Source organism: Barbatula barbatula (assembly GCF_947034865.1).
Source record: "Barbatula barbatula genome assembly, chromosome: 9".
Lineage (NCBI taxonomy): Eukaryota > Metazoa > Chordata > Actinopteri > Cypriniformes > Nemacheilidae > Barbatula > Barbatula barbatula.
The window spans coordinates 587,423-603,990 of NC_136772.1; the positions used below are offsets into that span (position 1 = coordinate 587,423).

General features: G+C 37.9%; 1 protein-coding gene across 1 annotated transcript in view; it reads right to left on the reverse strand.

Moving 5' to 3' along the window:
* The window catches only part of LOC306898707 (FERM and PDZ domain-containing protein 4-like), a gene marked incomplete at its 5' end in the record, with an annotated part of 31,465 nt that overhangs the window by 8,846 nt on the left and 6,051 nt on the right, over positions 1–16,568 (reverse strand). Inside the window, 8 exons of the mRNA XM_079464451.1 lie at positions 772–891; positions 1,114–1,245; positions 1,386–1,493; positions 1,575–1,679; positions 3,457–3,502; positions 3,998–4,100; positions 4,229–4,389; positions 9,342–9,461. Coding sequence (XP_079320577.1) covers positions 772–891; positions 1,114–1,245; positions 1,386–1,493; positions 1,575–1,679; positions 3,457–3,502; positions 3,998–4,100; positions 4,229–4,389; positions 9,342–9,461 — 895 coding nt within the window. The remainder of the gene's footprint in view (positions 1–771; positions 892–1,113; positions 1,246–1,385; positions 1,494–1,574; positions 1,680–3,456; positions 3,503–3,997; positions 4,101–4,228; positions 4,390–9,341; positions 9,462–16,568) is intronic.

Sequence of the window (16,568 nt, forward strand, 5' to 3'; positions counted from 1 at the left end):
GAACAGGACGTTACGATGGTTTTAACTTTCGTATTTTGACGCATTTCTGAGTGAAATGGAATTATGAATGAGAAACATAGTGGGCTGGCTTTCGTCTTTCTCATATATATAAAAACAGCTGTTTTAAAAAAAAAATCAAACTGGCAGCAGACTGACAGTCGAAGGGGAGGAGTTAACGTATGCTCCGCCCAATCCATCTAACATACGTTATCTAAAGTGGATAGTATTTTCAGATTTTGACTGGAGATTATGAGGGCACACACATTTTAAAAAAGAAAAGCACACACATTGATAAACTATTTACAATAAACGATGCAATATGTCATTTTTTATTTCACTGGGACTTTAAAGACTGAGAGCTCTCAGTTATACTGTACTTCAATGTTAAATGGCTATGATGAATGTTAAAATAAAGAACAAATAATCAATTTAATGGAGACATCAGTTGCAGTACTAATATCACAATGTTGCCTTTCATAAAATGATGTTGTCAAAGAAATCTTAATGTTGTTTCTACATTAATTTGGAGATTAAATGTGAAATTATTAGAATGTAAAGTAAATTTTAAAATATTATGTCGGTTTAACCGTGATTCATTGATTGACAGCACTACATTATACAAAGAGGCTTTAAGTAAAGTGTTAACCCTTAAAATATTCCCCATGACAAATGTGAAAAACGACTGTCCTGTCCTAATGCTCAGAATGATTGTGTGATATAAACACGTGTGTATGATTCACAGATTGAATGTTAGTGATGGCCTTGTCTGACCTGAACATAGAGGTAATCGAAGGCAACAGCGTCTCTCCTGAGAAGATCTACTGGATCTTTGGGAAGAAAACTGATGCGGAAAAAGCATTTCATCTTATGTGACCCCGGCCTCTGCGTCACCTGAACACAACCACAAAAACCATCACAAAACTAAATCCCTAACACATCCAAAGCCTGTGAAACTTCACAATGATGTCTTGTGTTTGTTTTATTAATGAAACGCTCATTTCTCACCAGTTTGAAGATTAATTTAAAGGTGACCATTCTCTGACACCACATTTAATTCACAGCATAAACTAACGCGTCACACAATATCACGTGTCTTTAATTTAGACATCAGACCTGTGTGAGCATCTCCTGCTCGTGTAGAAGCATTCGTTTTGTGGGAGATCCCTCCATATTGTGTTCCAGCATCAGAGAGAAATGCTCAATGCTTTTGATGGAGAGTTTCTCCTGTAACGTCAGAATAACGTCCTGAAAAACACAAGAACATGTCAATATATTTCCCGGTGCGTGTCCTGCTCGCGTGTGACGACATTCAGAAGAATATAAACACGATTCTAGACATGACGCTGACGTGTTTGAGCGCTACTGTTACTGACAAATTAAAATACCTTGATAGACGTGTTGCAGTCAAACTTGAAGGATTTGGTTTGTCCGTTCTCCAGATACACCTTCAGGACGTTTGGCATGAAGAGTAGAGAGTTATCTTTCACAGTTTCCTGCAAATGAAAAGAAAAAACACTCAAAAACACATAAACTAAGGATTATAATGAGTGTTTTTGGTCATTTTTCATTCTTACAGGTACTTGTCCGTTAATGATGACCTCCTCAGCGAATCGGACCTTCACTGGATTGGACTTCAGCTTGGCTTTTTTAGCTGCACTGATGAAGGCAGATTTGGGCGACTGTGTCAGAACAAAAGAACAAAAAGGACAAAAATATGAGACGCCATAAGACGACACAGACACAAACAAACAGAAGCTTTTCCAGTGTTTTCGGCACAGAGCAGAATCTGTAGAAATGTGTTAAACGAATGTGAGAAATGAGCAGAATGTACAAGAAGAAACTGGTAACTCAACATATAACTGTAAATGCACAAATCTGTACATATAAGAAGAATCACCTCTTTAAAAATAATCACATTTTGTTGCTTTGCAGCGTGAACAGTGTTTTTTATAACATCCAAGAGAAAGACATAACACCAACATGTCAGAAACAAGAAAAAACAAGAATCACTGAGATGGAAAAAGGATCGGCCCCTTGTGTCAGTATTTTGTTGAACCACCTTTTGCTTTAATTAAAGCCTTTAGTCTGTCACAATATGTCTCTACTAACTTCACACATCTACACTTTGCAATCTTTGCCCACTCGTCTTCTCAGAACTGCTCAAGTTCAGTTCAATTTGATGGTGACCTTTTGTGGTCTTCAAGTCGTTCCACAGATTTTCAATGGGGTTCAAGTCTAGGCTCTGACTAGGCCAACCAAGGACATTCACCTGTTTCTTCTTTAACCACAGCGTGGTCCGTGTCGCTGAGTGCTTTGGGTCGTCGTCATGTTGGAAGATAAACCTTCTTCCCGTAGACAACTTTCTGACAGAGAGCAGTAAGATTTTACCTTCTCTCCAGACAAGTGACAAAAACACCCCATAACAGGATCTGCCCACCTCCACGCTTGACGGTAGGAATGGTGTTTTGTTTTGTTGAATTTCCGTCAGACATATAGTTTAGTGTTGAGGCCAAAGAATTCAATTTTAGTCTCGTCAGACCACGACACCATTTTCCATGGGGCCTTTTCATTTTGGCAAAGCTCAGTCGTGACTGCATGTGGCCTTTCTTGCAGCCCTCCCATACAAGCCTTATTTGTGATATTGTTGTGATATCGCATGCAAAAAATGACCACTATTTGTCATAAACTCCTGGAAGTGTTTAAGTCTGGATGTGAGCCTCTTGGCTGTTTCCTCCTTTTCTTTCATCCAGTTTGGAGTGATGCCCTGTACCAAACACCTTACACTTCTTAATAATAGACTTCACCGTGCTTCAAGGCTCGGATTTTTTTGCCATCTTGTTTCTGTTCACAACTTTATCCCGGAGATGTTTGGATGGTGCCTTGCACCCACAGTTGAGTGTTTGCTTCAGTTGCACTGAGGACTGAGATGCTCCTGGAAAAGCTCTTTTCATGCTGAGCTAATCACAATGAGCACAGTTGAAAGTCAACTGCTAAGATGATGAGTTACACCTGATAACGTTTACTAGTCATTTGTAAGAGGGGGTAAACTCAGTGGTTCTGTTTTTTTATAATAATATAACATCTATGTCATATCTTTTTCTTGATGTTATAATTTGGACCGATCAAATACAGCTGGATAAAACAAAACTGCGTCCATCTTCATTTGAAGCTGCAAAGCAACAAAATGTGATTATTTTAAAGGGGTGATTCTTTTCATATCCACTGTAGATCAACACTATTATTATTTTTTTATTATGACTTCATTTTTTCTCTTTTTCTTTTCCCGATGCTACCTATATTTTACTTACTTATTGTTCCTGTTCTCATATCATGTATATATGTTCTTTATGTACCAAGAGCTTATAAAACCAAACAAAACAAATTCCTTGTGCACACACTTTGCCAATAAAGCAAATTCTGATTCTGATTCTGAAAGAAGAAAGATGAAGGACTCACAGGGTACGGCTGCACCACCGTCAGTATGATGGACTCCTTACAACTTCTGTAAGAAAACATAAGAAAACAAGAAATCTGAAAACTCTCACGGCAGAATTATGTTTCTCTAATGACTGTGTGTTTCACTTTTCTTTATTTTGACATTTCAACGCAGATCTTGAAATGTGCATAAATAGAAATGATCATTCTTTGTTTTTCATTCTGCCAAAAGACTCATTTGCATGTGTTTGTAAACCTGTGCGTGACTCTTTCTCTTCACTACAGGAGATAATTTGAGAAACGTCTCAGGTGTTTTGTGTTCGTATAATGGTTCAGATTATCGACGTTCTTCAAAATATCTTCTATTATGTTTATACGGGTTTAAACGTTAAACGGGACCAAACAATTTTTGAATTATGCTTTCAAATGTGAATGCCTCTGAAAAATGCCTTACATCTTCGATACTTTCAATTGAATGCAATAACGTAATATAACAATATCCCGCACTTGAGCACTGGGACACTCAGCAGTGAACACAGATGTAGTAAGTGGAGTGACGTACCTCACGAGGTCAATGACTCTCTCTCTGGGAGCCGAGGTGACCGCCTCATCATTTATCATCACGATTTCATCCCCTGGGATCAGCTTCCCTTCTGAAGGACCGCCTGCAGTTCACACACAAACCACACAAGTGTGTCTAACATTTGTGGAAACTTTAGACCGCTACTGTGCATGTGTGTCCTGTATCAGTAAATAATCAGACTAAGTTATATACACGTGTGAGGTGAGATACCTGGAGTGACCGAGCGGACCACCACCGGCTTCTCACTGCCCGCCACGAAGCCGAAGCCGAGTACCGGGTCCCGTCTCATCTCTATCTTCCGTGGTGCAGGAGGAACAAACCTCTCCACATCAAGACGCACCTCCTCCAAAGAGCTCGACTGTGACAGGTGACTGACACAAACAAAACACAGACACAATCATATTAATCACACACATCTCAATAACTATACAGAGACACAATGTTCTTACACATCTCGGAAGTTTAACACATCCGCAGTAATGTGAACAGAAGGGTGTGATCGACCTCCACATGAACATGAAGACTGCGGCTGTCAGAGTCTCACGGTTACTGTGAACTGTAATTTAGGAGGTGAACAAAAGCCTCTGTAGTACAAAAGAGTCAAAAGACAAAGATTCTGAAGCGCCGGTTATACGCTGTAATCACTCAATCCGTCCACAACACGTCTGCTACAGTCACTGCACAACCACAAATGCAGTGAATGCAATGATTTTAACACGGATACGTTTGATCCCCCCGCTAAAAAACCAATAGAAGCCCCCCTGAAACACAATAGAAAATGTTAACGGTGAGAGAAGCAGCACCATACGGCGGCCGATTCGCGAATAAAAGAATACAAAACGGCGTTCCAAACACCTTTCACTGTTATGTCTACTGTTTGGATACATAACATCCGTAAAGTAGCGCATGATTACATATATAGATGCTACACGATGTGTTGTAGCCCATATCACTGCTCTTTCACGTGTGTGTGGGGATTTTGTCAGACGATGACGGAAACAAAACCAGACTGACAACAGAACAGAAAATATGTAAATGAGAACAGCGAAACGAGTCTGAAGTTGCAGAGTAGAAGCGAAACGAGTCTGAAATTGCAACTCAAAAACTATGAATGACGATGACGTCACGAATATTTGAATTACCGTGTGACATCACCAAACGCCACCGTTACACAAATTCCTAGCGGACATCATTTCTTTTGATTAATCCACCATTGTTATCTGATGTTTACTGTTCTTTTTAAAGAAATATGTGTGGGATTTGTATCTGTATGCATGCACTGAACTCAATCCAGAAGCGTTTTGAGAGGTTAAGAAACGAAATCGAATCGATACTCAGCACTAATGGTGTCTATAATGGTATCTGGAAGATGGGAACAAATTGAACACAATTAAATCCCTCGGGATGAATGCTAAAACCACACAACAATTGTTTATGTCTATTTGATGGCCGTGCCGAAAAAAAACACCACCGAAATTCTAATGGTCTCCAACAGAACACCATCCCAACCCAGTAGCTTTTTCCAATAAAACCATTACAAAATTCCTTGGTGTAGTGTGTTCTGGGCATTATTCCCATTTAACATCCCACCAATAGAATGAATCAAGTAGACACCATTACAGCTTCCATTAAAACCAATACAAATCCATTTAAGACCATTACAACATCTTTAATGGGTTCAATTGTTTTTCATATTGAAAATAAACACCATTTTACATACATGATGTGCATTCTTTGCGCTTCATTGTGCAGCAATAGTCCTTGAAAACATGTCCCGTCTTAACACAAATACTCAATCCGTCTAGAATCACATGAACACATGAACACAAGCACCAGACTCTAAACTCTCCGTCATGTTTACCGTCACCTAATCTTCACTGAAATTCATATGTGAATCTGCTGTATGTTGGGATGTCTCAGTGTTTTTTTGAGAGATACACCGGCGTGACCTGCAAATGATAATCATGTAACATCTCACTAATGTAATGTGCACTAGTTGTTCAGATATACATGTGTGAAGCTGTTTGATAATTAAAGCCGGCGGCTGATGGAGGCGGAGCTTGGCGCCCTCATCCTCGACACATGTTCCTGTTCACGGCGAAGGGCTACAATTAATCTTTCAAACCACAGCGAGACAAACACTAGCGCTCGTGTGCACGCTCCACACAACACTACGGAGACTACACACACATCTCTATAAAGGCCTTTACTTCACCAACACGGTTTTAGAACTAGTTCAGTTAGTTTGGTCAAAACTTGTTGCTTTGAGAAGAGAGAGAGAGAGAATGAATACAAATAAGAATGGGATTAGTGCCAGGACTCAGAGGTTAACATATGGGATGCAGGAAACACATCGTCCTGTCTTTACCCATGAGCACCTGCTAAACATGGCCTCATTCCAGACACTGAAAAAACACACATCACACAAATAACCACAAACACTTTTCACAAGTTCACAAAAAACTATTTGTATACAGTTTATATTAAGAATTAATAAATGAAGAGTTTTGTTACGAAAAACCGTAACGTCTGTTTCCTGTGTTTTGCTTCGCACTAAAATCAAAATACTTTTCCATAACAAAAGTAGGCGAATTGGGACACAGCATCTCTCTTTAATTTAAACAAAAATCTAGTGAGACATGTCAAAATGTTTTTGGTTGTTAGGTTTAAATATAAAACCTTGGATACGGTGTTCAATATGATGGCAAAGCTAATAAAACTTCTTTGTTGTTAGTACCGAACCGGTTCAATGTGATGAAGTCTGGTGACATTAAACGCAACTTAAATCAGACATTTTTAACTATGCCCTTCATGTTTAAATACCACGTAAGGGATCATGTTCAGGCAGCTGGTTGTTATGGCAGAAATAATCCCGACAGTGAAGCGGAGGGTCTTGTGTCACACTGAAGGGGTTTATTTCTCGATAACAGACGGCTGATTTTACATTATCCCGCTTATTACACGACTACATGAGAAGAAACCTGGATATAAAATGTGAATTTGAAATATTTGATGAGCTCATTTTTACTGAATGCAAACCTTCCAGGAGGAAAAGCCGTTTAGTTCCGGTTTTAAAGTAAGAAACAACGTTCAGACGTCACGCACAGGCACTTTGGTTTCATCATCTGTAAATATAATGTCATATACTGTATGTTATTATCTGGGAATAACCAACCTGCCAATGTTGCGACTGACCAATCAGAATCAAGCATTCCAACGAGCTGTTTAATAAATACAAATAAATGCCAAATAATACTATACAGGATACACAATATATTAACACAACCTCAGAAGTCTCTGCACAAGACACCATAAGCCGTCTGCAACACAACCTTATGAGTTATATGTCAATTCAGTTATTTTCACATACAGTAACTATTTCTGTACACTTCACATTATCCTCCGTATAATGTTCATGATGTTTCGGTATTTAATGTGTGAACACGATTCATTCTGAGTGTGAACTAGTGTTTTCAAAAACAACAACAGATGATGATGATTCGTCTCTATGAAATCATCGTAACGGTTTGATTCAGACACACTACACTCTTTCTCATGTGCCTTTCTGTTTCCATCCATCCACCCCATGAAACAGTCGCACACATGCTCCAGTAAACAAACGCACAACAACATGCCCACATCTGACCACATACATGAAAACACAACAGCAGAAATCTTTACACACCAGATCGCCCGGACCGATGCGCTGATGTTCTGAGCTGAAGACACATCTCTGCTGAGAAACCAGACGGATCTAACACCAAGCGTTCTCCCGGCGCATTAACAGAATGTTGTTTTCCATTCTTACATAAGTTGCCTGATCCTGGATGAAAGCCCACCCCGCCTCCCTGAGCCCACCCCACGTGTGATGAGTCTCGCCCTCTCTTGATATGGTGCATCATTACAAAAAGAAAACCAGCCCACCATCAGTTCACACGAGGAACAATGACAGATAAACAACCAGACGGACACGAGCGGCTCTGATGCACGAGTGTTCGTACATGAAAACAGCTGCTGTACATGAAGCACGACACAATACAACACACGTTTATATTAACTCAAATACACTGATGTCAAAAAGCTTTTCGTTCATAGCAAAAAACTGGAACTGAAGATTTGAGTTGTGTTACCTCAGGATTTATGTAGATTTTGCTTAGTCAATAAAAAACAAAATAAAATGTCTCTCTGGTTACTCTGTAGTAAAAGCCCTCAGGAGTGAGCAGGTGGAACTGGAAATAAAAGATAACACATATAAGACAGAATATGACGGCGCAATATATCAAAATGAGTGAAGAATTGCAAACTGGCATTCCTTATGCTGCGTCCCAATTCTCCTACTTATACTATGCCCTTAAAGTATGTAAGTGTGCACTTTTTTGTGTAGTGTGCAGCAAAACAATGTGACACACTGACAGGAAGCGGAAGTCGCCGTTGTTGCCTAGACTATAGGTATTCAAACTAGGGTCCGGTGTCCCCAGAATGCTTTAAGGGGTCCCCTGAAATATTTTGAGAAACTAAAGACAGCAAAAGTTGTAAACCTCTTTACTAAAGATTATTCCAGTTTAACTTTTTCAAACAATATGATGTCTTTATAATATCACACTCACTATGTGACAGTCTAAGTGCTTCTTTATACAAAAAACGTATATGTATTTTAGAAAGGGGGTCCCTCGCGAAAGGTCCGTGACCCCCAAGATAACAGTGCCAGGGACTCGAGACCCCCACTGTCCCTGGAGGTGGCTAAAGTTCCTATTTCTAACAAACGAAATTATACAAGCGACATTCATTTTGACATTTGTGAAAACATTATTATATAGTTTAAACTTATTTTAAAAGTGTAATAATAATAATAATATGTTTTATTTATACAGCGCCTTAGAAGAACCGAAGGACGCCTCACAAAAAGGAACATTCATACGGACAAAGAAGTCAATTTACGCTTAAACTTAAGCTGCAAAAGAACAATTTGTACGAGATGATTCTCCCTTAAAATAAAAACCATCCCGTTTACATGCGGCACATGCAGCGTAATGTCAGCGGATGAAAGGAGTACCTGTGTGTCATCACAGACAGCTGACGCAGGTTTTAGCATGCTAATGTGCATGCAGCCGTTCAGCACGGTAAGAAACTTCATTCAAGATCAAAGCCGCTCTCAAAATCACACGTCCGTCCCTTCACCCTCACTCGATGCATATGTTTCAAGCGCATTACGCCACACTGAACGCACTGCGGTGACCATCAGTATTCTGAATGCACGGACGGAGGGAACGTGGACGTGAGGTTTAGACCGGCGACCATTAGAGAAAAGGTGCGAGATACTCACTTGATGTAGCAGTCACGTCCGTCTCTAGACGACGCCATTTCCCAGCCATTGGAGGGTCCCTGGGTGGACGTCCAGCTGCCTTGAGTTGACGGAGGACCGCTGGAGGCTTTGGTCCTGTGGCTACACGAGAAACACATGAAGACGACTGTCAGGCTTCACAGACGTATGACAGAACAAGATTCAATCCTTTCAGACTGTTACACAAAGGTCATTTGGATTTGTATGCATTTCTTGATATTATAGAATGTGCAATCTGATATATAAGCTGACATAAAGCTATAAACATGACAAGGAAAGATCCACCGGTAGGTTACTGTACACAAGGTGGTTAAACCGAATCGTTTCTGTTTGTCCTGATACGAAATACATCAACACCGGCCCAATCAATGGGGTGAATTAAGGGACCAATAACGTGGAGCGAATAGAAACCTAAGCTGTAAAAAATGTAATTTTACCAAATTTATCCTGCACATTTTTTTTACAGATATTCCACATAAAATCTCAGTTTTTTTAACATATTTTTCATGTATTTTCCTAAATAAAAGACAACAAATTTACAAGAAAAACGGGGGAAGTGTAATTTTACAGTTTATTTACTGTTATGATGCTGCGTCCCAGCTGCCAGAAATTGAGAAGATTTCATTTTTTACAGTTTATTTTTTAAATACAGTCAAAAACCATAAAATGACAGAAAAATATATTTTTCCAAACCCGTCCAGTTAAGATGTGAAGCATAATCAGAACAATGTAACGATCCTGAAAGACAATCATAAGAGCAGTTGTGCCGCTAGGCTGTTTTTACTTATATTTACTTAGATCCGGTAAACATCCAATCTGTGCTTCAATCCCAGTGATCATTTGACACAGAAATAATGAAAGTGTGTGCTTGAAAAGACGTCATTTCATAACTAATGACGATGATGATGATGATGCTTTCTCTGCTTCTCAGCAACAGATTATGATTTTACTCGGAGGTGTAAATTAATACGACACGAGAATCGTGGATTTTCAATAATGAGATCGTGTGGGTGTTTGAATCGAGATCGTGATCTTTGAACGATTAAGCGTGCCGCTCTACGCTGAGTACTTTGGCCCGTTGCCGCAGTGGGTGCCGCCATATTGTTATCCGTGTATGTTTGTGGAAATGAACTATTGATCCAAACCGAGGAACCGCGAGGATATGATGCTGAGACTGAGATATAATAACATCAGCACACATGTGACTGTAGGAGGTTTTCCTCAGGAGAACAGAGGATTCATTCAATTCATTTCCGAGTGTTAAGATGGTCGCGCTGCATTTGTCTTCTGTAAGAGCCATGAGAATGATCTGCAAATGTCTGATTATCCCAGCGGGACGTCTGATCACAGACTGAGCGTTATCACTCGACTGCAAGTCAACAACAAAGATACACAGAATAAACTTCACCCTGTATAGAGTCAATTTCAACCAGGAAACATACAAAGATTACATAATCCTAACACACGCTAAATTCAACAAGTTAAGCGAAGCACAATCTCGTGTTTTAAAGGAACGCTCTGCTTTCAGATTTATAAAAAAAGATACAGTCATGCATTTAGAATGAAAGTCACACATCGTCCTTTCTGGGGGTTTAGAAGCAAAAATGTGAAGCTTGTTTTTTCCTAAAGCACTTACATGAATTATTCAGTTCAATCTGTTTATTATTTAAGCTGTCAAGATGTTAGATCATCCTTTTTGAGGTGGGAACACTTCTCTGAATGAATGAACTGACTGACGGACGGACAGGTTCGTCTTCTGTTTACAGTCCCTGTCTGATATTCTGATGTATATTGAGAGAAATGTACAGGTTTGACTAACATTAAACAACAAATGAAATTCTGGATACTAAGAAAAGGTCCATCGGTGATTCCGTCACACCAGAATTATTTTTAGGAATATTGGATCATAAGTGCATTACTTAACCTGTCATTTGTGGTAATAATTATAAAAATGAAACACAGGCCAAATCTTCACAAATCTTCAATGATCAACAAACCTGAACGCAACACCTTCCTCAAATAAGATCTACAGTGATATAATGTCTTAAAAGACACTGAAAACAAAACAAAACTGAAATGAATCATTGTATTTCATATAATATGAGAGAATAATAAACTAGTTCATTTTAACTGTATATTATAAATGAATAAAGGCACATCTGGATGTTATTTTAACAAAGCTCAGTTCTCTCAGACATCAAACTCATCTGCTGAATTACAGAAATGAATGACATTGCTTTACAACGCCATAAAAGTCTTCGTCTCATGAACAAATTAAAGTGGAAAAGCACAAATTTGCTCATGAGAAGTGGCTTCAGCTTTTATGACTTTGACAGAGTTCTCCGCATTCATTATTCAAAAGCACTTCTTATACGAGACATTGTGTCTGTATGTCAGTTATGTAAGCTTTAGAAAATCCCTGAAGATGATGATTTAACCCACTGTTTGCTCATAAACTAAATCCAAGATCTTGATTATTTTTCTTGGTCATCACTGTGGTTACATGTGTGCGGAGGACCATCATGCTTATGACTAGGGCTTCGCGATATTGAGGGAAAATGCAATAGCATGCTTAATAATGTGATATTCCATATTTGATACGATAATTATTTTTCTAAAATCAATTTACATTTTAGTCATTATATTTAAATATATTAAAGAAATGATATAACCAACATATATTTCATATTATTTAAGGAAAAAGAACGCATCACTACAACTTCTGAAAGTGAACGGCCATTTTTTACTGTTGCATTAATCAAATCTGACATTTTGTAAACAAACAAAAATAAATAAATAAAATTAGCGTGGAGAAGCTGATTGACTTGCGTCAGAGCACACGCACGCATATCCCAACTAACATCCGCGTGCCAGATAGATACTATACTATCAGCATCCACCTAAAACTTTGACCGTACATAACTTTTCGAAGAATTAAATGGCTCATTTATCGCAAACCATTGCGATGTGCCGTATTACGATAATTTCAATATATCGCTCAGCCCTACAGCCCTATATTGAATATATTTCAGACAATAACGTTAACTTATTTTTATTTCTCTCATTTGGAAACAGATGATTAAAAAATATGGATAATTAAAATTGGGACACTAAAATTCTTATTGTAAAACGTATTATAAGCAAATTGAATAAAAACAGCAGAATGTCCATTAAATATCTGCTGAGAATTCAACTTTTACTGGTACTGATGAAAGTAAAATCATTATCAATCTTATTTCCCTGTTGAACAAACATCAATATTCAAATGCGTCTTAAAATGCAAAATGAGTTTCATTCTTCCTCAGAACACGAAAGCGGAAGAATGTTGATAATCAAACAAAACTGAGCTCAATTGACTTCCGTTGTATGAACACAAAACCACTCAACATAGACATCTACCGAGTATAATACCAACCAAATACACAACACATTCAGAATATCATGCCACAAAAAAACAAAAACGGTAGTATACTGTAGAATTGACTATAGGTATCTAAAGTCCCATATACTGTTATGCTTTGTAACCTAGTAAATATTAAAGTACACAACACTATTTGCTATAGTTAATACAGAATATAGTATACTACAGTATTCCCCTGTAAACACATCTTGAATATCAAACTATACTCACATCTTCAGCTGACGGGTGTGAATTAAACAATGAATTATCACAAGGCTCTTTCAACATCATTTTTCTGACGTTACTCAACTCAGTTTTCACACGGCCGGTGCCTCTTTTCCTCCATCATGCTGCTGTTTTTAGGAGTAACTGTACCGCACAGAGAAACACAAGCCACTCAGCAAACTATCAATAAATGATGCTCGCACGGGCCCGTCCAGGACAGGACGATAGCACACTAGTGAGGGAGCTCGAGCTGCACTATTCATGAAGTGCACTAAGCAGACTAAGTGTTCAAATATCATGAAATATTCATGATTAAAGCTGTAAATGGAATCCTGAACATTAAAATAGCTCAACATATTAATACGTGACTGTAAATGACTAAAGAAAATACTGGTCATCAGCTCATCCAATCAGAATTTTGAATCTGAACCTTTTGGTTAAACAGTTTAGCCTGGTCATTTTAACCTTTTTTGCATAATGAAGTGACACTTCATTTGCGTAAAATAAATAATAATCATATGAAATGAAATGATTTTAATTTGTAAGACCATCCAAAACATGAACGTTCTGTAAATACAATCAGAAACAATAACTGAGATTTAATGTGATATAAATTGATGCATATTGTGCTGTATGATGTCTTGTCACAACAATCAAAAAACCCTAAAAAAGCAGTGATGCAGAGAGATAACATGTCATTTGGTGATGTCACTATAAAACACAAAGCACAGATGTACCGGTCTATAAAAAAGTATATGAAGATGCAAAACTGGAGTGTTGCCATGGCACCTCAATTGAGTCCAGTTTGATTGCGAGTGTGTGACTGACAAACAAATACATATATTGTACTAGTATGAAATCATCTGTTTGCCCTTCTGATGTTTTGCCTTCACATATTTTTCTCAGTTCAATGTCCAGCTGTGACTGCCATTGTCAATAGTTGAGGTGGTACCAATTAAATTCAAACATGCTTCCGTACAGCCTTTGCTAAAACAAACTCACTTAAACAGATCAGCATGACTTGAATAATTACAGACTGGTTTCTAAACTGTCTTTTATTTCTAAGGTTTTGGAAAAAGATATCTATCATCAGATCTCCTCATACCTGAGTACTTCTAATAACTTCGACAAATTTCAGTCTGGTTTCAGGGAGCTGCATAGTACTGAATCTGCATAGTTAAAGGTTTTAAATGATATTTTACTCACTCTGGAGGCAGGTTCTGGTTGTATCTTAGTCTTGCTTGGTTTAAGTGCAGCGATTGACACTGTTGATCAAGATATCCTTCTACACAGAGTAGAACATGTAGCTGGGTTTCATGGCCCTGTGTAGGGTGGTTTGTCTCCTACCTCAAAGGGAGAAACTTTTCTTTGAAAGTAGGGAATTGTTTTTCTACCCATGTTCCAATACATTATGGTGTTCCCCAGGGTTCCATTCTCGGTCCACTTTTGTTTGCATTGTATATGATTCCACTTGGTCATATTATTTAGAGCCACATATTATCATACCATCTATATGCCTATGACACTCAGAACCATTATTATTTTTGATGGGGAAATGGAGCTGTGTGCAGCCTGTTGGATTGCCTGCATGACAATAAATGATGGATGGACATGAACTTCCTACAATTAAACAAAGATAAAACTGAAATTGTTATCTTCACACCACCAGTTATGACCTCTGACTTAATCAACTTGGTTCTTTATCTCCAAATGTTCATGACCATGTTAAAAATCTTGCTGTCATTTTAGAATCTAATTTGACTAATTGACAAATTAGAGCTATTGTTAAAAGCAGTTTCTTTCAGCCAAGATCTATTGCCAAAACCTAAATGATGCTTTCTAAGAAAGACCTTGAAACCGTTATTCATGCTTTTATCACCTCAAAGTTAGACTATTGAAATTCCCTGAGTTTATCTAATTCAGCTGTAAATCGTTTGCCGATGGTTCAAAACGCAGCAGCCAGGTTTTCGACTGGAACTAAAAAGTATCAGCACATTACTCCTGTTCTTGCTTCTCTCCATTGGTTACGGTCAAGGCCAGGGTTGATTTTAGTTTTGTTTATAAAGCTCTACATGGGCTTGCCCCTCAGTATATCAGTGATCTTCTTCTTCCGCACAATGTTTCAAGATCTCTACGCTCTTCTAATCAACTTCTTTTTGATCCTTGTTCACGTTACAAAAAGAAAGTTGACCGTGCTTTCTCTGTGGCTGCTCCCGGACTTTGGAACAGTCTTCCTCTCAATATTACATCTTCCCCACATCTTTCCATTTTCAAATCTTCCCTAAACACATATCTGTATTATGTGTGTTTTAATGAAGTCTTTACATACGTCTCGATGGTTTTGATCCAGTGTGATCATTTTGCTTTTCATTTACTTTTTCATGTATTTAGAGTTTTAATATCTCTGTACAGCACTTTGGTTACAACTTCCGTTGTTTTAACATGTGCTTTATAAATTAATAAACTAAACTGAAGTAGAAAAGTGTTTATTATTCTCATTATTGAGGAAAAGCAGTGTAAAACCTTAAGAAGTTACTTCTTATAATTACATTAAAATTACAATTTGTAAAGCTACAATCAAATCTCTAGACTAGAAACAAACAAGTAGCTAACTACCCTGACTGCCAGTAAAGACTCCTATTGGACGGGAACTTGTTAGTATAGAATCTAGATTACACTGACAAATATATCATTATATTGAAAACACTCTCCAGCAGCACATTCAAAATTTACAAAAAAAAGTATTTGAAAATGAATTTGTGATCAGTGTTAACATCTGAAAAGTCTTGTAGTTGTTACCATCAAAACCTGGGCCAAGACAAGACTGAAACCAGAGGGTGTCGAGACCGAGACCAAGACAAGACCAAGGCAGGTCGAGACCAAGACCAGCACTCCCAAAATGATAAAAATATTTTTTATCTAATCAAAATTCTGTTGCTCAGAAATGCCGTTCAGATTTGTTCTAGATTAGTTTGGGACTTGTGTTTAATTGTGTCTAAAACTTAAGACTCAAGGTTTATTAAATAATTATAAAGAAACAATATCACATCAGATTTTATAAAATAAAGAAACAAAGATCTCATTCAAGTAGCTTTTTTGCAATCACATCTCGGATATTGTGGGTCTTTGTGTGTATAGATATTGTTGACATATTTCTTTAAGACAATCCCTCATTCTTCTCTTACCAGAAGAATCAAATAAAGAACAAGTGCTGAATGTTTTTAAAGCCAGAAGTTTGACATCCAATCACATGAATGATCTTAACACATAAATCAGACAATGCAAAGCAATTTAGTTTCATTCCCACAGTTCTGGTCTTGAAATAAAATCCCGAGACCACTAAGTCTGAGACAAAGATAAGACCAAGACCATCAAAAATGACCCTGAGACCGGTCTTGAATACTACATCACTAGTGTGTAAACATGATGGATCTAATGCTACTGTCTATTCTCAGGTCATGAGAGTAAAGCGTTTCCTCTTGAACGAGACCATTATTTAAACTATACATTTTTAATGTGTGGGCCTATGCCTGACTGTAATTACTTCAGCTTTTTTGTTTGCTAGGTAGAGAAACAGACAGTGG